Below are 20,979 nucleotides of genomic sequence, written 5' to 3' on the forward strand. Positions count from 1 at the left end.
TCCTGCCTAGGATGGCATCAAACCATGATCCTCAGAGCTCAGCCTCCTGAGTAGCTAGAAATACATGTGTACATAAGCTCCCAGCAAGATGCTACTCTTTAAAAACTAGAGTCAAACTTTGGAGGTTTTATTTTATTAAGTTTAATGTTAGCCCAGTGAGCTCAAGCTCCCTTCCCATAGCTTAGAACTTCCTTCCCCTCTCCACAGCTTAGCATGCTCCCTTCCTAGGCAACACTAGGCCCATTTAGTAAAGGCAGTAAATATTCAGCCTCCAACCCCCCTTTACTTTGGGATGGCACTTCTCTGGGACAGCTACCACCATATAAGGCAACAAGAGCCCCTTTGTGACCTTCAGGCCTGGGCCGCTGCAAAGCCCCTTATCTACTATTTGGGCATCAGCCATAAATCCTAGTCTGACATGACGCCCCTGGCCCTCATGTCCACACCAGGGTCTCTGCCTCCTAGCCCCTTCTGGCCCCTCCTAGACCTCCTAAGTTATATAGGTCACCTCAGACAATAGCCCATGTTCTTCTCACTGCTCCCTTGTGAGAAGGGGTCTTGCTGGCCCCTTTCCCAGCAATAAACATTTCTGTGTTCCCTGTACCTGGATGTCTGCGTGGTTTTCTGGCAAAAGTCTAAAATAATTTACCATTCATACTTCCATACTGAAGAGTACATAAAAAGAGAACAAAAATGAGTTGTAAACACAGTTACATATAGATATAAGCTGATCCTAAAACTTATGTGGACATATTTGGGGTCCCAGTGGTCAAAACATAAAATAGCTAGAAGACTCATTATTTTTTGATGCAAAACCACAGTAATTAAGACAACATGGTACTCACAGACACATCAATAAAGTATCAAGCGGAGCCTATGTTATCTGTGGTTCCTAGACTTCTGACAAGGGGCCAAGAAAATCCAATGGGGGAAAATGGTCTTTACAAATGGTGCTGGAACTGTGAATATTCACATGCACAAGAATATAGTCAGACCCTATACTTCATATCACGTAAAAAAATTCACTCCAAATGAATCACAGACATCAGAACTAAAACAAAAACTCTTAGAAGAAATAGAAAAGTAAATCATCATGACCTTGGAATAGGCAGTGCTTTCTTGGATACTAACAAGCTGAATTTTACCAAGATTTCTGTGAAAAGTACACTATCAAGAAAGTGAATCTGGGGCTGGGAAGGTGGCTCAGTGGTAGAGCGTTTGCCTTGCATGCTCGAGGCCCTGGGTTCGATTCCTCAGCACCACATAAGCAAAAAGAAAAAAGCCGGAAGTGGCGCTGTGGCTCAAGTGGTAGAGCGCTAGCCTTGAGCTGAAGAGCTGAGGGACAGCGCCCAGGCCCAGAGTTCAGGCCCCATGACCGGACCCAAAAAAAAAAAAGAAAGTGAATCTGGGTGCCAATGGCCAATGCCTGCATCCTATGTACTCAGGAGGCTGAGATCTGAGGATCATGGTTCAAAACCATCCTGAACAGGAAAGTCTGTGAAACTCTATGTCCAATAAAACTCTTCAAGAAAGCTAGAAGTTGAGCTGTGGCTCAAGTGGCAGAGTGCTAGCCTTGAGCAAAAGAAGCTCAGCTACAGTGCCCAGGGCCTGAGTTCAAGAACTAGGACTGGCACAGACCCACAAAATTAAATTTAATTAAAAAAAAATTTTTTAAAAACAAGTGAAGGAAGAAGCCATGGAAAAAACACATGCATATCATACATCTGATAAACAACCCAAGTATCAGTCAACTAAAGAATAAAATAATGCCAGGCGCTGGTGGCTCACACCTGTAATTCTAGCTATTCAGGAGGCTGAGATCTGAGGATCATGGTTCAAAGCCAACCCAGGTAGGAAAGTCCATGAGACTCTTATCTCCAATTAACCACCAGAAAACCAGAAGTGGTGATGCTGTGGCTCAAATGGGAAGAGTGCTTGCTTTGAGCTAAAGAGTTGCAGGATAGTGCCCAGGCCCAGATTTCAAGCCCCAATACCAAAAAAAAAAAAAGGAATAAAAATGATGTGATATATATCCCTAAGAGTACATTCAGTACTAAAAAGTACTGACAAGTGCTAAAGCATAGATGAACTTCAAAAGCATAGGTTAATGAAACCTGACATAAATACTACAAAGTGTATGATGTCATTTATAAGAAATGTCCACAACCAATATAGAGACAGAAAATAAATGCATATTGCTTAGGACTGAGGGACTGTGTTAAAGGAAACAAGTAATTATGAGGATTTTAGGAGAAAGATGAAAAATGTTTTAAAATATGATTATAATGACTGCACATTTATGTAAGGATACAAAATCCACACTTGAAACAGAATAATTCTATGGTATATAAAATATATCCAAGACAACAAAATAGGAGTCTGTAAGAAGCATGAATTCTTACCCCAGCAGTTGTTAGGCAAGTGGTGAACTCTTTAGACAAAAAGGACAGCTCTTTACACAACACAATTGTCATCCTAAGGAAGAAGAAAGAAAGGAAATTTCATCTCTTCTTTCTTTTTTGAAATAAGCCATATTTAAACAATTGACATAAAGAAATGGGTCCAGGGAAAGAAGGCAGCTTTTAAAGATATAAAAACACCTAAGTTCAGCCATTTATTGTACTTGGAGACTCATCTAATTAGTCAAAGCCACAGGAAGAGGAAGTCTACTCCTTAGAAAAATATGTTCCTTATCAGAAACTACTATCCCTTCAAGTTAAATCAAAGGAATTAATTAAAATGCACTTTCAAAAAAAAGCTGGATACATGTGGCTCACATCTGTAATCCTACCCAAGAGGCTGACATCTGAGGACCACAGTTCAAAGCTAGCCTGGGCAGGAAAGTCTGTGAAACTCTTATCTCCAATTAACCACCAGAAAACTGGAAGTAGCCCTGGGGCTCAAAGTGATAGAACCCTAAAATTGAGCAAAAAAGCTCAGGGATGGCACTTAGGCCCCAAGTTCAAGCCCCATGGCCAGCAAAAAAAGAAAAAAAAAAGACTTTTTAAGTACATGTTTAGAAATATAGTTGAAATAGGAATCCTGAATCTAAATCCTACAGTAGTTCAAAGAGGAACATGACTCTGTGTGTTCAGAATGACTGTCTCTCAAGGGGACTCCAAGTTTATGCAAAATTTTGTAGTCACTTTATCCAAGTCAAAGTGATGCTGTTTCTTGCTATCCATTCCCCCATCTTGGGTTTAGGCAGTTGCAGCCAGCACTTGGTGGTGCTAAGTATGGATGCTACTTTTCCTGGTAACTCTGTTACATCGAGATCCCCTCCCTGCCTTTCCACTGGTTATCAAATAGACGCCTTGCTACTAGTCTCCTCCCTAGGAAGACTATATAGGGTTTTACTACAGAACTGCCACTTCTCCAGGTCAACTCCCTGCAAGCCAGTTTTATCCTAGATAGGGAGGTGCTATTTTTAGACGGTTGAGGAAGGAAGGATCTCTGAGCACTCAGCATTTGAGTAGACAGTTGCATTCAGTTAGGGAGGGAGCATGCCTGACAAAGCACTCTAAGTGGCAGGAATGTTCCCCACAACAGGTTACTCTGAAGTTGTGTCTCCCACTCTCCAGAGTGTTCATCAAAACTGGGACGCCTGTGGGATTTGCCAGAGCAGAGATGATGCCTCAGCTGAAGAGGAGGTTTGGAGAACAGCAGCAGCCTCTCCCATCCTAAGAAACAACACCACCTCAGGTCTATTTAAACACTACTGGGCCCTTTTGTTTTTCTTCCTGGGAATACTTAGATTCTTTCATTGTAAACAAGATTTGCTCAAAATCAGCAACACGGTCAAAAATGGGTGTAAAGCTTAAATCAGTGCTGAAGTCCTGGGTTGGACATCTGGGCAGATTAGAAAGCAATCTACATTTCCTCTTTTTAAATGCTGGACTAATCACTTACTCTTTGTGTTGTTGTATAAATTGAGAATAATACACCTAAATCCCTTAGCATGGTGCCTGGCATATAATAAGTGCCCAGTAATGAATAGCTCTTATTAAGAATTAAGGTACTTAGAACTATTCTGTTTTTACTTACACCAAGTTCCATTCTTATGAAGCTGAGATGAAACAGATTTTAGAGCATGAGGCCATTAATGAAAAGGATGGGTTTGTAACGCAGACTTACCATAGCTCAATAAAAAAAGAAAAAAGTCACCCCCAAATGAACAAAGCTTTAATCTGTACATGAACATAATGTGACGATAGTATCATTTTGTTAAAACAGAAATATCTAAAACCTTTGGAAACCAGCCAAGAAAACTTAGCATCTGACACCCTTTAAAGAGATAGCCATTCTACATACTGGGAAAGAGTCTGGCTCCTGGCAATGGCTGTCACTTCCTGTTTCTGGCCATGCAGAACCAAGGCTGCTGTTTTGTGGAACAGTTCTATGGAGCAGGCAGTCAACTCTGCTAGGCTACGGATTGCAAATGCATGGATATCCTGGATGGGAGAAAAAAAGCATAACAAAGCATTTGTTTCTGTTTGTGCTGTTTTGAAAACCTGAGTAAAAATGAACCACCTGGCTTCTCTCAGTCATTTGAAAGTAGCAGAGACTAATAGTTGTCCCCCATAAACACTCTCTTTTATAGTAACGATGTAATTTTTCTATAGCTGAAAAAAACAAGAGGCTCCCCCTACAGTTGGATATAATCATGTGACTAAGTTTTGGCCAAAAGATTTAAACAGTGTTGCTGGGTGTCAGTGGCTCATGTTTGTAATCTTAGCAACTCAGGAGATTTGAAGAGCTCAGTTCAAAGCCAACCCCAGACACTTATCTCCAATTAACTACGAAAAAGCCAAAAGTGGAGCTGTGGCTCAAGAAGCAGAGCACTAGACCTTAGCAAAAGAAGCTCAAGGATAGTGTTCAGGCCCTGAATTCAAACCCCTGGACTCACATACACATACACATACACACACACACACACACTTGTGCACAGACACAGACAGACACACACACAGTGTTTGTTAGCAGTTTCTGGGAACCTTCCTCATGACACATGCACTCCTCTATTACTCCTAAAATGCTGCATCTCGGATCATTATCTCCAGAACTACAATGCTTAATAAAAGGTTGAAATTATGAAGCTGGGCACCGGTGGCTCATGCCTATAATCCTAGCTACTCAGGAGGCTGAGATCTGATGATCATGGTTCAAAGCCAGCCCGGGCAGAAATATCCTTGAGACTAAGATCTCCAATAAACCACTAGAAAACCAGAAGTGGCGCTATGGCTCAAGAGGTAGAGCGCTCCCCTTGAGCTGAAGAGCGAAGGGACAGCCCCACGACTAACAACAACAACAAAAAAGGTTGAAATTATGGATAACACTGCAATGAACCTGAAGGATCCCAGGTCCTTAACTTTAAAACCTATCTTAGGAAGGGAGGGAACGGGGGGGGGGGGGGGGAAGGGGAAGAAGGAGTAGGAGGGAAGAACACAAACACAAACCTCTATTGTATTTTTGTTGATTTCAATAGTATTTTCTGTTTCCAACTGTATTTCTCCTTTCTCTTTCTCTGCTGTTGGCTTGGCCAGGGATCTCTTGATCCATTCATAGGTTGCACTTCTTGCCTAAACAAAGCAAGATGGACACTCTGAAAGATTCATCAAAGTAAGTTCTGATATTTCAAGTTCATCCCTCGAGTTCATATCCACTTCATGACTAGTTCCCCTGCTTCTAAGCTGGCTCAATCTAAGTTTATTTTCATCTGACGTAATGCTATGAGTGATCAGCCCAGAGCTGAGTATTGATACTTTCTCATCAACTAGATCAAGCTCCTTCACGGGATCTCCCAAGTCCCCAGGACATTTCCCTTCACCACTGCCTCAGTGGCCTGGCATCCTTCTTCTACTTTATAGTCTACCAGTAATGAACTGCAGTCGTCCACCCATGTGCTGTCTCTTCTGGATAACTCTCCAGGAGACCAGGCACTCCAACAACACTTCCCTGAACTTCCATACTTAACAGAATATACTGAAATTAACTATGTGTTACTCTCCAAACTAACCTACATATTATAGGTAGCCACAAAGTGTCTAATTTGGCTTTTCTAGTGCCTGACACACAGTAGAGAATACCCACTGCTTTAAGGACCATGTTCTTATCTCCTTTCTAGAAGCTTTCAGATACTTCTCTGTTTATGTGATATTGGTTGAATTAAACCTTCAGCCAATGACAAATGATTCCGGTTTAGCTAAGAAGAACATTAATCCCCTTGTTGTCACGGTAATTGGTTATTGGATAGAAAGCAAAAGCCAGTCAGGTCTATGGACCCCCATAACATCTGGTAAGTTTCGAAAGCCCTCTTCCCTCAGTGAAACCAATGCAAAGTAAAGCAGAGCCAAGATATATAGATAGTTGGAGCTCTATCTAAAGCCCTTGATCCTATAGTTTCTTGGCTATTGAGTAATTCTCTTTCCTCATGACTTGAATTTCTGTCTTTGACAGGTGAGAAAGTCTTAGTTTCTCATAAAATGCTTATTGCCATTAAATGAAGGCATGCACTTGAATGCATGCAAAGCTGCAACCAGGGAACAGGAATCCTTGAGAGACACTGAAGACTTCATTTCTGAAGATCTTGAAAGTCATTCCAACAGGTTTTATTACAGGTTTTATTACAGGTAAGGCTTTAGAACCTTTCAAGACCACGGGTAGGACTATACCCAAGAGTAAACACAAGGGGCTGGGAAGGTGGCTCAATGGTAGAGTGCTTGCCTTGCATGCATGAAGCCCTGTGTTCGATTCCTCAGCACCATATAAGAAAAAAGAAAAAAGCCGGAAGTGGCGCTGTGGCTCAAGTGGTAGAGTGCTAGCCTTGAGCTGAAGAGCTGAGGGACAGTGCCCAGGCCCAGAGTTCAGGCCCCACGACTGGACCCAAAAAAAAAAAACAAAGAGTAAACACAAATGAGCTAAAGCAGAGCCTCAGATGCCTCAGGAAAACTCTTACAAGCAATCTGGCTCTTATCTAAACCTTCCCATTACTCAATAGTAAACAGCTGAACCTCTCAGTTCCAAACACCAAACAGAATGAATTGTATACAGGCTGTGAGGCAGGAAAATTCAAAGTGTGTTGAGCAAACCCTGAGGCATCTAACAAGACCGGAAGAAAAGATACAGGCATTTATTAATTCATTTGTCACAATGTATAGTGTACACTAAGTTGGGTACTACAAATTTAGTAATTAGGGGCCTGTACTTTTTAATTTTTATAAGAAAAGCAAGCAAACAAACAAAAATACCCATGAAGAAAGTGAAATGGGGTATAGAAAGTGTAGGATTAGGATCATGAAAGCTAGTCAAGTTAGGTGGCCAAGAAGTGTTGCTAAGTGAAATCTGAGCTGAACTCTCAAGAATCACAAGGAACTGGGCATTCAAATATTAAGCAAAGGTATCTGTACATACAGGAAAATCAGTTGATAAGTTTGAGGAACAAAACATGGCCAATGACAAAAGGAGAGCATAACAGGAGATGAGGTCAGAGTGTTAAGCTTCACAGAAGAGAATAAACAGCAAGGGAGGCTAGAAAGGTTCCTAACAGCTGATTAACAGTCCAGACAGTATGTGAATTCCTTGTGTAATTTCTTCTGAGATAAAATGAGCGGAAAAGAAAACTAAAGATTAATTTATCTGAGGTTAAAAAAAGAAAGTGGGTGCTGGTGGGTCACACCTGTAATCCTAGCTACTCAGGAGGCTGAGATCTGAGCACTGTGGTTCAAAGCCAGCTCGGGCAGGAAAGTCCGTGAAACTCTTATCTCCAATAAACCACCAGAAAACCGGAAGTGGAGCTGTGGCTCAAGTGGTAGAGTGCTCGCCTTGAGCTGAAGAGCTGAGGGACAGCGCCCAGGCCCTGAGTTCAAGTCCCACAACTGAAAAAAAAAAAGGAAGAAAGAAAAGAAAAGGCCAAGTGCCAGTGACTCACACCTGTAATCCTAGCTAATGAGGAGGATGAGATCTAAGGATTGCAGTTCAAAGCCAGCATGGACAGAAAAGTCCCCGTGAGACTCTTATTTCCAATAAACCACTCAAAAATCAGAATTGGTATTATGGATATCAAGTGGTAAACTGCTAGCCTTGAACACAAAGAGGCTCAGGGACAATGCCTAGGCCCTGACTTCAAGGCCTACAGCTGACCAAAAAAAAGAAAAAGAAAATAAAAAACCCACATGAAAGCCACATAAAAGAAAACTGATACCATAAATTTAGTATGCTTGAAGGAGATATTTAATAGGCATAGTGCATATCCAAAGTGACTTCCTTTGTAAATAATTCAGTAAGAGAAGTCATCATAAACTACTGAACCAACTCAGGACAATTTATCATTTTTTTCCAAAATTATTACTACCATTCACCACCATGATTCAGCCTGGAACTTCTTGCTGGTGAGGTTGGGAAAAGAATTAAAAACACTATGGCTTAGTTATTCCAACAACTAATATTTTTTCTAGCTGAACAATCACAAGGCCTGGAAAAAGAATGGGATTTGCTGAAGGTCATGTGTGTCAGGGCGAGAACCAGCCACATTCCCAGACACACAAGTTCCAGTGTGCTTTTCCCTACATCATGCAGTATGCAGACAACCAGGCGGATGATTACCCATGCTATATCCTCCATCTCAATGCCAAAAACTTCAACTATCTGAAAACTGCCTTCCGAGAATTGCCACATGGGACCACAAGGGGAATTATTCCACATGGCAATTACTGACCTATTAAAAATATTTATTAACATGATTTCTTTATTCTTGTGATTTTTCTATGTCTTTCTTGTCATTATTTCCCTAGCACCTAGCAAATTACCTAGAATAAGGGTTAAGAGACATGTCTGCTTACTGAACATCTACATGTATATTTAGAATACAAAGCTAGTTTCTATGGGGTCATCAACACTGAGCATTTCTTTACACTGAGCCTCATACTTTGTAAGAGCTTTGTATAAATGATGACATATTTAACTCTCAAGCACTCTACATTTGCCATGCAGCAGTGACTCAAACCTGTCATCCTAGCTACTAAAGGGAAGGAGGTGCTTGTGCTGTTCAAAAATATTAATGTTATAAAGATAAGAAAAGCTGAGGGCTGGGAAGGTGGCTCAGTGGTAGAGTGCTTGCCTTGCATGCCTGAGGCCCTGGGTTCGATTCCTCAGCACCACATAAGCAAAAAGAAAAAAGCCGGAAGTGGCGCTGTGGCTCAAGTGGTAGAGTGCTAGCCTTGAGCTGAAGAGCTGAGGGACAGCGCCCAGACCCAGAGTTCAGGCCCCACGACCAGACAATAAAAAAAATAAATTAAAAAAGAAAAGCTGAAAAATTATTCCAGACTAAAAGAGACCAAGTATACACAACCACATATAATTCATGATCACGTACTAGTATTAGTACTGGAGGAAAAAAATTGGCAGAAAGAACAGAATTGAGCCAATTGGCAAAACTGGAAAATGGACAAAAGATTAAGCAAAAGTATGGCATAGTTAATAATGTACTGAAGCTGATAACTATACTGTGGCTACGTAATAATGGGACATTTATATGCTGAGGAGATCATGATTAAAATATGCAGGAATAGAGGACTACAATATATACAAATTAATTTCAAATGTGTGTCTACAGAGAACATACATGCAAGCACAAGTGATTAGGCAAATAAAGTAAAATATGAAACATAGTGAATCTGCATAAAAAGCACACAAATAGGGGCTGGGAGGGTGGCTCAGTGGTAGAGCACTTGCCTTGCATGCCTGAGGCCCTGGGTTCGATTCCTCAGCACCACATAAGCAAAAAGAAAAAAGCCGGAAGTGGCGCTGTGGCTCAAGTGGTAGAGTGCTAGCCTTGAGCTGAAGAGCTGAGGGACAGCACCCAGGCCCAGAGTTCAGGCCCCACAACCAGACCCAAAAAAAAAAAAGAATAAAAGACCAAGTGTTACATTCCTTACCCTAGGACACAGGAGCAAACAGGACATGCTGACTTATATGGCCATCAGCTCCCTCTGTCCAGGAAGCATTGTGTGCCTGCTGCTTACTGGCTTATAAAATGTCTCTTGAGCCTGGGAAAGGTAGGTATAAAAGGAAAAAAGTAGCCCATGACCCAGTGAGCAGTATGCCATGAGCAGGCAACCAAATATATGCTGTATTAAATATTACTCTGGATACAGAACCTCCCTACCCACTCTGACCTTGGATATGCACACAACTCACAAGTCACTAAGGAAGAGCAAGGCTTTGCCCAAGGGTCTTACTTCCATATGGTAAATGGTTACTATCTCAGTTTTTAATTCACTGAAGTGTCACAAATAAATGAATCAAAATCACCAAGAAGTAATAACTTACCCTGGCAAGTTTGTCTGGTTTGCAGGAGATGTGCAGCTGGGAAAAAAGCTCTGTTATCTCTTCAGAAAAATCTTCATCCCCTGAAAAAAATGAAGTCTCACATGAAAAACATTCCAGAAAAAATGCTGAGGATCACAAGAAAGTTAAGAAGGAAGAGGAGGGAAGGCAGCAGAAATATTCATAACAATTTATCTCAGCATGGAATATGAGCGCTTACAGAATCTTTTCGTGCATGGTATGTTAATGAATGTTCTTAATGGGCTAGTAAGAGAACTGGACATTATCATATTATGATAAAGATAGGGAAGGCTGGAAGAGGTCAAGGATTTCTTCAAGATCTCTTAGGAAAGATTAGGAGTTAAAATGGTAGCCCTCTACTTTCAATGCTCTTTGCATCACATTTCAGAAGAATGCATGGAGATATGAAGCAGATATTGTATAAAGAAAATGGAATTCGAGGCTAGGAATATGGCTTCGTAGTAGAGTGCTTGCCTAGCATGCATGAAGCCCTGGGTTCCACTCCTCAGTACCACACAAACAGAATAAGCCAGAAGTGGCACTGTGGCACAAGTCGTAGAGCACTAGCCTTCAGCATAAAGAGGCTCAGGGACAGAGCTCAAGCCCTGAGTTCAAGGCCCAGGACCAGAAAAAAGAAAAAAAAAAGAAAAACAAAAAAAGAAAACGGAATTCAAGTTGGTACATTAAAACAGTCAGGAGACTCAAGGGTAGCCAAGAAAATGGGAAGAGTTTCAGGCAGAGAAAATGAGTGCCAAGATTAGGGGGTGAAAGCATGGTAGGAAGTTTAGTATGATCACAGAATTTAATGTAAGCAAAGGAAAAAAGCAACAAAGTAGGATCCAGCTAAGACTGGGTCTTTATACCTTAATAAGATTTTAAACTTTCTACCAAAGAGATGAGGAACTACTGAATGATTTTTTAAAACAGAGACAGATAAGATCAAATTTAAATCAATAGAAGGTTACTTTAGTAGCTGAGTAGAGAACTAATCAGCACTAATCTAGGAACAAAAAAGACAATGAACCTGAGGCAATAATCCATGATCCAAGTAAGAGATGGAGATGTGTAAATGGGGGGGGGGGCGGTGGGAGGGGGAAGATTCCTAAACATTGGAAGGGTGCTAAAGAAAATGTTGAAATTATCCTGATGATGGGAACACAGAACACCTCATTGGAGAAACAGGCAAACATATGGGTAAGTCAAGAGCAAACTATAATCAAGACAGCCAAACAAACTGTCAGGAAACATTCCTTCTCTCTTTACATACCTAAATCCTATCCATTCACTTCCTTTGAGACCAGCCTAAGGTTTTAACCCTTAGAATCTATATATTTCTTAATCACCAGTCTGTAGCTTCAAAGGGCAAATTATTACTGCTTTATACCTGCCATTGTCCCCAAAAATCCTGAGGGTGAGAAATGTATCATAGCTCATTTGTCCCTCTCCCTTGGCATTTAAGACAGAGAATTAAAATGATTTAGTGATTTCAACTATAAGATGGATTGTAAAGAAGGTGATCTCATTAGTACAATCCTTACCTATATAACTCACTTAAGTAATATTTCATTATATCCTACTATGAAAAAATCTACTGGGCTGGGAAGGTGGCTCAGTGGTAGAGTGCTTGCCTTGCATGCATGAGGCTCTGGGTTTGATTCCTCAGCACCACATAAGCAGAAAAGCTGGAAGTGGCACTGTGGCTCTGAAGAGCTGAGGGGCAGTGACCAGGCCCAGAGTTCAGGCCCCATGACTGGCAAAAAAAAAAAAAAATTCAAAATCTGGCTTTTAGGTAGTCATTCCATTTTCCCAACTAAATTCTACTGGGTGCAAGAAATTAATCTGGAAATATAGTGAGATACCTATATACCAAAGGATTGACAAAAATAACCCAATAACATGTGGAAAAAAACTTTTTTTATTTGTATTTATCTCATTCCATTCTAAAAATTATTTAGTGTATACTTAGAATATAAATAATATGTCAATATATACTTTCAATTTACAAACGTTCAAATATACAATGTATTATGCCTGAGTGGTCAATAAACATTTTTCTGGTAATAGTCGTGAACAAAAAGGAGGCTGGGCACTGGTTTGGCTCATACCTGTAATCCTAGCTATTTGGGAGGCTGAGAATGGAGGATTATAATGTGAGGTCAGCCTTGGCAGCACAGTTTGTGAGATCCCCTTCTCAGCCATCGCTTGGTATAGTAGTATATGTTCATCTTCCTACACTAATGTGAGAGGCCAAAATTAGGAGGATCTCAGTTCCAACCTAGCCTGGGCAGAAAACTTTAGGAGATTCCATCTCAACAGAGAAGCTGGACACAGTGCCTGTGATCCTAATAATGACAGGAAGAATGAAACAGGCGATTGTAGTTCAGGCATGCATCCAGGCAGAAAGCCAGACTCCCCTGAAAACAGTTAGGGGAAAGCAGGGCCCAAGGCATGGCTCAGTGCTAGAGTGCCTGCCTACCAAGTTTGAGTGAGCTGAGCTCACACCCCAGTTCCACCATAAACAAAGAAAAATTATGGCTGAATATCATTATTCATATATTCATGTATTCTCCACAGAACTAAGTGTATATGGGGCAGAAGTGTGGCCCAGTATTAGGCTAAGGGTATAACTCTGTGGTAGAGTACTTGCCTGAGGCTCTGTGTTTGGGGACTGGCATAGAGGTGAGCAGAAGTTGCATTGAAAGTATGTAGGATGATGCTGGCAGCTCACAGCTATAATTACAGCTACTCAGGAGGCTGAGACCTGAAGGATGGACGTTTAAAGCCAGGCAGATCTGGTTATATCTATCTCCACTAATCAAGAAAAATGACAGACTGGAGTCTTGGTTCAGAGTGGTAAGACATCAGCTGGGTTCAAGCTGTGGTACTGGCACCAAGAACAACAACAACAAAATAAATAAATAAAAGAACAAAGTGTGGGCTTTGGAGCAACTTTGGAAGAAGGCGGGACTCTCCCCAAATGGCCAGACATATTCTTAGGCAAACGGATGGCACGGGCCAAGGATGCTGATGGGAAAAGATGGCCAACATTACCACAACATCTGCCTTTTTCCCCCCCTTCAAATACTTTCTATTTTTTTCATACTTCATTGAGATATCATTAAATGCCAACATTACTGCTGAATTCTCTACAAATATCATCAAAGAGGGCTAGCACAGGGTGGGAGGGGAGTTAGACAGGAGTCTATGTTTTCAGTCATTTCTGGTAAACATATTAGACAAAAATCCAACTGTTTAGAAAATCCCTCAGAGTTCTCTGAATGGTATTTTAAGATCAGGATTCCCATTCCTATACAGAGCCCAATGCTGATAACATGAACAGATGCTGTTAATTGCACAACATACAAATAAGTTTATAAATAACACAACTGTCAACTGGGGCCTGGTTAGAAAGAATGCAACTATCTATTCCTTTTTTTTTCTTTTTTTCTTTTTCCGTTCGTGGGGCCTTAACTCTGGGCCTGCGCACTGTCCTTCAGCTCTTTAGCTAAGGCTAGTGCTCTACCACTTGAGCCACAGCTTCACTTTGGCTTTTTCTACTTATGTGTTGCTGAGGAATTGAACCCAAGGCCTCATGCATGCAAGGCAAGCACTCTACCACTGAGCCACCTTCCCAGCCCAGAATGTAACTATCTAAACACATTACAATGGCTTTATGCATTTCCTAAGACTTCTAAAAGGAAATTTTTTTAAATCTATTTACTTATATCTTTGGCATCATGAAATAATTACCACCTCTTGGTTATAACTATTGCGCCCCATATTGAAAACAATATTTCATTTAGTACTTATTTTAACAACCTGCAAGGAATTAGATTGGGTCTTCTTATAGATGAGAAGACAGCTCAGTGTCAAGGAATTGTTCAAGGTCACATGGCTTTAGTAAATGACAGATCTTCATTTTGAAACCATGGATAACTCTAAAGCCCATCATGGTTAACTGCCATCTCAACACTTCAGAACAACATTAATAACATGTTCAAAAAACTCTTTTTTCTTTTTATTATGCCTGTCCTGGGGCATGAACTCAGGGCCTGCGTGCTGTCCCTGGGCTTCTTTAGCTCAAATCTAGCATTCTATCACTTGAGCTACAGCTCTACTTTGGGCTTTTGGTAGTTAATTGGGGATGAGAGTCTCACAGACTTTCCTGGTGGGCTGGCTTCAAACTGAGATCCTGGGATCTCAGCTTCCTGGGTAGCTAGGTTTACAGGTATGAGCCACCAGCACCTGGTCAGAAAAAATTTTCTAATCAGGAATCAAGCTTTTACATAGACTTAGGTGTCATTTATTAGTAAGATGTTATACAACTAACCAGTCTGCCTTCTTAGAACAAATGCTGAAGACAAATACAAAAAAAAAAAAACAAATAAACCTCCAGGGCTGCATGAAATCCACACTCAAGGATTAAGGAAAGTCCCTCACTCAGAGATGTTCGCCCTCTCCATAGAAAACTTGAAGGATAGGGGCTGGGAAGGTGGCTCAGTGGTAGAGCACTTGCTTTGCATGCATGAGGCCCTGAGTTCGATTTCTCAGCACCACATAAGCAAAAAGAAAAAGGCAGGAAGTGGCGCTGTGGCTCAAGTGGTAGAGCGCTAGCCTTGAGCTGAAGAGCTGAGGGACAGCACCTAGGCCCAAAGTTCAGGCCCCACAACTGGACTAAAAAAAAAAAAAGAAAAGAAAACTTGAAGGCTAGTTATTTTACAGTAGATTAAAAATAAAAAAACAAATGAGGTTCAGAGGATAGCAAAGGCAAGCACACTGACAGTTCAAAGATCAAGCCATCTTTCAAAGCTCTGATATTTGGAAAAATTTAATCTGGCAGCTCTCAAATATGCTACTTGCAGGACCTCTTAATACTCTTATTAAAATTTTGAGAATCCCCAAAGAGCTAATCAAAAATATAAGTACAGCTAAGAGTTGGTGGCTCTCACCAGTAATCCTAGCTACTGAATCAGGAGACTGAGATCTACAGACTGCTGTTCAATGCCAACTGCATCAGGAAATTTGATGAGATTCTTATCTCCAATAAACAACTCAGAAAAAAAAAAAAAAAGTAGAGCTGTGACTCAAGTGGTAGACTTCAGGATCAATGCCTGGCTGCTGAATCAAGCCCCAGGACTGGCACAATAAATAAATAAATTGGGGCTGGGAAGGTGACTCAGTGGTAGAGCACTTGCCTTGCATGCTCGATTCCTCAGCACCACATCAGAAAAAAGCCGAAAGTGGCGCTATGGCTCAAGTGGTAGAGTGCTAGCCTTGAGCTGAAGAGCTGAGGGACAGTGCCCAGGCCCAGAGTTCAGGCCCCAGGACCGGACCCAAAAAAAGAAAAAAAAAGAATAAATAAATAGATAAATAAATAAATAAATGAGATATGTAAACACACACATGAGACAGACATATATAGACAGATATGTAAAAAAGTAGAACTCAGCCAATGAGCAAAGCGTCAAGTACTAAGTTCAAGTCCAAGTTTCACAACCCAAACAAAAGAAAAATTAGAACTGAAATGCTTGTGGTAGTTTTGTAAACTTAACAAAACACCCCATTAGTTGCTAGTATACATTTAGAAAAAAACAACTATATTTTCCAAAAAAGGTAAAACTTCAGCAGAACAATGTTATTGTTTTACATCTTTAATAAATCTCTTTGATCATTTAGCCTAATGGAAGACATCTGTATTCCCTTACCTTCTTTTACACTCAGGGATATATTGTTTTAATTACATGAAGAAAATCCACCTTAGAAAGTCACTTAGCTGGAAAGGGAAGAAGTATTTTAGTAGCGTTCTTAGATTATCAGTAAAGTTAATGCTTCCATATTCCTTAATACTACACTAAAACCCAACTACTGGTCATCTCTTAAAGTTTAGTGTAATGAGATACACAGCAATGAGCCTGAAGCTATACCACAAGATTTTCTGTTGGAAGTATTAAATTAAAATCCATTAGTCTTTTTTTTTTTTGTCCATGCATGGTTTGCTATCATCACAAATTTAATGATAGGAAAATATTCACTCTGAGTTATATAAATCTTCCAAATGCTGACAAACTGTCCTGTAATAAACAAATATAGCCATTATTATCAACACAGATTTCATCAGCAGAGTCCGTAAACAGTCCTGGGAAGCTACAAAGCTCAACAGGGTAATAAATATGTTCTACAAAATTGAAACTTAGTTTGAATGTTTATCATGACTCATACATAGTTGCTTTTCTTGACATAAAGGCTCATTTCATTTACTTTCAAGAAATGTTCACCAAATAGAATTCTACTGTCTATGACCAGTTATACTTCAGAGTGAAAATGACATTCCATGGCAAAGCAAGCAATTCAATTAAACATTACAAATGGGTTGGGTAGTGGAGGCTAATGACTCAGAAGACTGAGATCTAAGGATCATGTTTCGAAGCCAGCCCAGGCAGGAAAATCTGTGAGACCCTTATCTCCAATAAACTACTCAGAAAAAGCCAGAAGTGGTACAGTGGTCCAATGGTAGAGCACTAGCCTTGAGCAAAAGAAGTTTAGGGCAGTGCCCAAGCCCTGAGTTCAAATCCTAGGACCAGCCAAAAAGAAAGAGACAAAACTGAATTCACTGGATTCCACTTTCTTAAAACAGCCAATTAGCAAAGAACACGCGTTAGAAATATTTCTAACTAAAATGTTAAAGTAAAACAACCCTTAAGATTCATTTGCCAGAAATTACACTTTATATAAACTGCCACATTACCTAATTATTGTAAAAAATGAGCAGCTTCAACATTCATATTTCCTAAGAGATACAGGCTTTAAAATGTGGGATCAGGAAGGGGGAAGAATGTCACTCACATTTTAGGTACTACCACCTTACCCACCTCAATTCAAGATGGAATTAAGGGTCCCACAAGTCAAGAAGCACCGATGAAGTATCCAGAGGTATAAAGAAAAGGACTGAGGACAAACTCTGACAAGAGCACTCTTTAACTGTAAACACTGGCAGGGGTACATGAACAATATCTTCCGGGGATGCTAAGAGGAGTCTGACAGGAAAAAAAAGAAGACATAGGCAAGAGGCTGACATGTCTGAATAGCTAGACGGGGGAAAGTTGCAAAAAGGACTCTACATGAAAATTCTCACTGTAAAAAGGAGAGAAGCAGGGTACCAGTGGTTCATGCCTGTCATACTAGTTACTCAAGAGCCTGAGATCTGAGGATCACAGTTGGAAAGCATAAGACATTTTTCTCTAATCACCAAACAACAACCACAAAAAAAAGCTGGCAGTAAACTAATTTATTTCAAAGGTAAAACACTACATATAAATACACTGCATCTTCCCATTCAGATACTGAATTTTCTTATTACCTTTTTTCTCTTCTTCCTCTTCCTCACAAAATTCTGCTAGGGAAAATTCTTCTTTGAGTTGTTCTAATTCACGTATTATAACCTCTAGTTCTTCTCCACTCAGAGAATTAAGGACAGATTTCACCTGAATGAAGATAATAAAATATTATGGAAATATTAATAAAAAGAAATCTCACAGTGAGAAAAGACTGAAGAGCTCATTGCCAACACAGCTCTGTGTGTGTGTGTGTATGTTGGTCCTAGGGCTTGAACTCAGGCCCTAGGCGTTTTTCTGCTCAAGTTTAACACTCCATTACTTGAAGCATAGCAGCATTTCCAGTTTTTTGGTGATTAATTGGAGATAAAAGTCTCACAGACTCTCTTGCCTGAGCTGGTTTCACACCACAATCATAAGATTTCAGTCTCCTGATTAGCTAAGATTACATCACCTGGCACTAATTTTTTTTTTTGGTGGGGGGAGGAGTCTTAGAGCTTGAATTTGGGGTCTGGGTGCTATCCCTGAGGCAGTTTGTGCTCAAGGCTAGTGCTCTACCACTTGTACTACAGTGCCACTTCCAGCTTTCTGAGTGTTTTATCAGAGACAATTTGCCTGGGTTGGCTTTGAACTAACCTCAGATCTCAGCCTCCTTAGCTAGGATTATAGCCGAATCTATTTTTTAATAATCTTAACACAACAGAGTAGGTATTATAGGAAGATAGATAAAATTTGTATTTCCAAAAGTAATACAGGCTAGAGATAACTGAAAATTATCAGTGCTTTGAATGGCTTAGATTATCAGAGGAGATGAACTAACAGGAAATTATATATGAATTAGCAGCTGTTAACAGGCTTTTTGGCAGCTAAAACCCATGACACTAAAGAAAAAAATAGATAATGAAAGACTAAGGTAAAAGAAAAAGACAGGGGATAGTAAAATCTCTTTGGTATTCTGTTCTTTTTGTATAGTTTTAGAGAAATAACATTTGATCTACTCAGTATTTTTTCTAACAAACATTAGAGGATTTTTTTAAATCTGTTATACTATTTCCACAGTCCCAAGCCTTCTTCGGAGACACATTTCATACAAAGAGAAAAGAAACCATGCAATGTTTCTTGTTTTAAGACTCTTTTCAGCTGGAAGTTTGAGACTGGAATTACCTTTATTTCACTTTCTCGCGAAAGCATCTCCAGAGCTTCTAGATGTGAAAGGCCTTGAAATTCATCAAAGAGTAGCCCATAATGAGTTTTCTTGTCTGTTTCCATGGTTACCTCATTGGAGGTCCTTAGCTCTTCTTTCTCCTTTGCCTCTCGTAAAACCTAAAAAGAGATGGAAGCATAGAAGCAGCAAACAATAAGAGCTCAAGGGTAAGTTTTAAGAGTGAAGAGAAGCAAAGCTAAGCTAAGTTCCTGTACAGAGTACTGCCCTTCATTCTTGGTACAACAAATCAAATTCACTAAGGATCAGGAACTGCATGGAAAAAAAGAAGCTAAACATAATTTGATGCTAGATAGCATCTCCCAAGGAGCCACATTCATTTCCAAAAGTGGTTTCAACATTAACCTAACAAGCAATCTTGACAGTGCTCAGGATTTTGCACTACACGGACAAAAGCCTACTGCAGAAAGAAAAGAGCTGGCCATTTGTCTAAGTAGTAGAACTCTTACTGCATATCCAATGCATAAGAAAAGCCTTAATTTTATAAAGCATTGAAATTTTTTACAAGGAAATACTAAAAAAAAAGTCCCAAGTTAACAAAGGCCAAAATTCAAATTAAAAAAAAAACAGAAAACAGTAATCAAATCAGTAAAGGTAAGAGTACCTGAGACAGAGTAGAATTCCGGTTCATAAGACCCTTGGTCCTTTTAAATCCAGGATCCCCTTCTGCTATTACATCCATTGTCTTCTTCCCAATGAATTCTAAGGCATCTAAACCCCCACTAATAACACTCTTTCCCTAGAAAGCAACATAAAATGGCATTACTCAATATTGGAAAATACATTTGTATGTTTTGGGGGGGTTTTGGTGCCATTCCAAGGACTTAATTTCAGGGCCTACGTGAGCTTTTTGCCCTCAAGGATGGCACTCTACGACCTGAGCCACAGCTCCACTTCCTGCTTTATTTACTGGGAAATTTGAAAGAAGAATCTTTCAGACTTTCCTGCTAGGGCTGGCTTTGAACCACAATCCTCAGATCTCAACTTCCTAAGGAGCTAAGCATGAGCAACTAGTGCCCAACCATTTATATGTTTCAATTCTTTATGAGTGGCCAATAATACCAAGCACTGAGAAGAACGTGGAACAGCAGAAGAAATACACATCACAGTTTTCCACTTGGAAAACTGCTGGCCAGTATGTACTATAGCTACCTATGTGCAGTGGTTCATCAAAAGACATACACAGGGCTGGGAATGTGGATTAGTGGTAGAGTGCTTGCCTCGTATGCATGAAACCCTGAGTTCAATTCCTCAGTACCACATACACAGAAAAGGCCAGATGTGGCTCTGTGGCTCAAGTGGTAGAGTGTTAGCCTTGAGCAAAAGAAGCTCAGAGATAGTGCTCAGGTCTGAGTTCAAGCCCCAGGACTGACAAAAAAAGAAGATATAAGCAAAAATGTTCAGAGCAGCAGTATTTGTAATAGCTATAACATGGAAACTATTTCAATGCTTACCAACTGTGGAATAAATAAAATAAGACATATTGACAAAATGGAATACCACATCCAAAATGCATCATGGTCATATTATACAAAAATTTCATGTGAAACTAGATACAAAATGTACTATATGTATGTAGTCAGGACTATAGTTATCTTCCTAGAAGGGGCATACTATCTCTTAAAGAATTTGAACAAGTTCACATTATGAAAATTCATTGTTTTAATTTTCTGAATGAAAATTAATAAATACAGTATTACTTCAAAAAGCTACAGTATAACCATATATTGTGGTGCATGCCTATAAAGCCAATACTCTAAAGACTACGGCATGAGTATTCTGAGGCTGAGGCCAGCCTAAGCTACACTCATTTCAAGTTCGAGGATCTTGGGCTACACAGTGAAAAGAATGAAAAGAGAATCCAAAGACGCAGTGTACCCCTGTAATCACAGCTGCTCACAGGTAGAGGTAGAATCGTAGTTCAAAGCCAGCACAAGCAAAAGCCAACCATCTTATCCAAAAACAAACTAGTTATTTCTGCTTTCTAGATGCCATGGTGTGATTGATTCTGTTTTGCCATGTCCTCCCTGCCATTATGAACTGACATCTCTGAAACTATAAATCAAAATAAATAATTAGTCG

The 20,979-nt window shown here is 40.1% G+C and overlaps 1 protein-coding gene across 1 annotated transcript in view; it reads right to left on the bottom strand.

The window, feature by feature from the left end:
• The window catches only part of Fam114a2 (family with sequence similarity 114, member A2), a 40,411-nt gene that overhangs the window by 4,582 nt on the left and 14,850 nt on the right, over positions 1-20,979 (bottom strand). Inside the window, exons 6-12 of the mRNA XM_013034913.1 lie at positions 19,502-19,636; positions 18,840-18,998; positions 17,702-17,825; positions 10,327-10,406; positions 5,457-5,579; positions 4,312-4,451; positions 2,403-2,475 (exon numbers count right to left, since the gene is read on the bottom strand). Of these exons, the coding sequence (XP_012890367.1) occupies positions 2,403-2,475; positions 4,312-4,451; positions 5,457-5,579; positions 10,327-10,406; positions 17,702-17,825; positions 18,840-18,998; positions 19,502-19,636 (834 nt within the window). The remainder of the gene's footprint in view (positions 1-2,402; positions 2,476-4,311; positions 4,452-5,456; positions 5,580-10,326; positions 10,407-17,701; positions 17,826-18,839; positions 18,999-19,501; positions 19,637-20,979) is intronic.

Source organism: Dipodomys ordii, unplaced genomic scaffold, assembly GCF_000151885.1.
Source record: "Dipodomys ordii isolate 6190 unplaced genomic scaffold, Dord_2.0 Scaffold200, whole genome shotgun sequence".
Lineage (NCBI taxonomy): Eukaryota > Metazoa > Chordata > Mammalia > Rodentia > Heteromyidae > Dipodomys > Dipodomys ordii.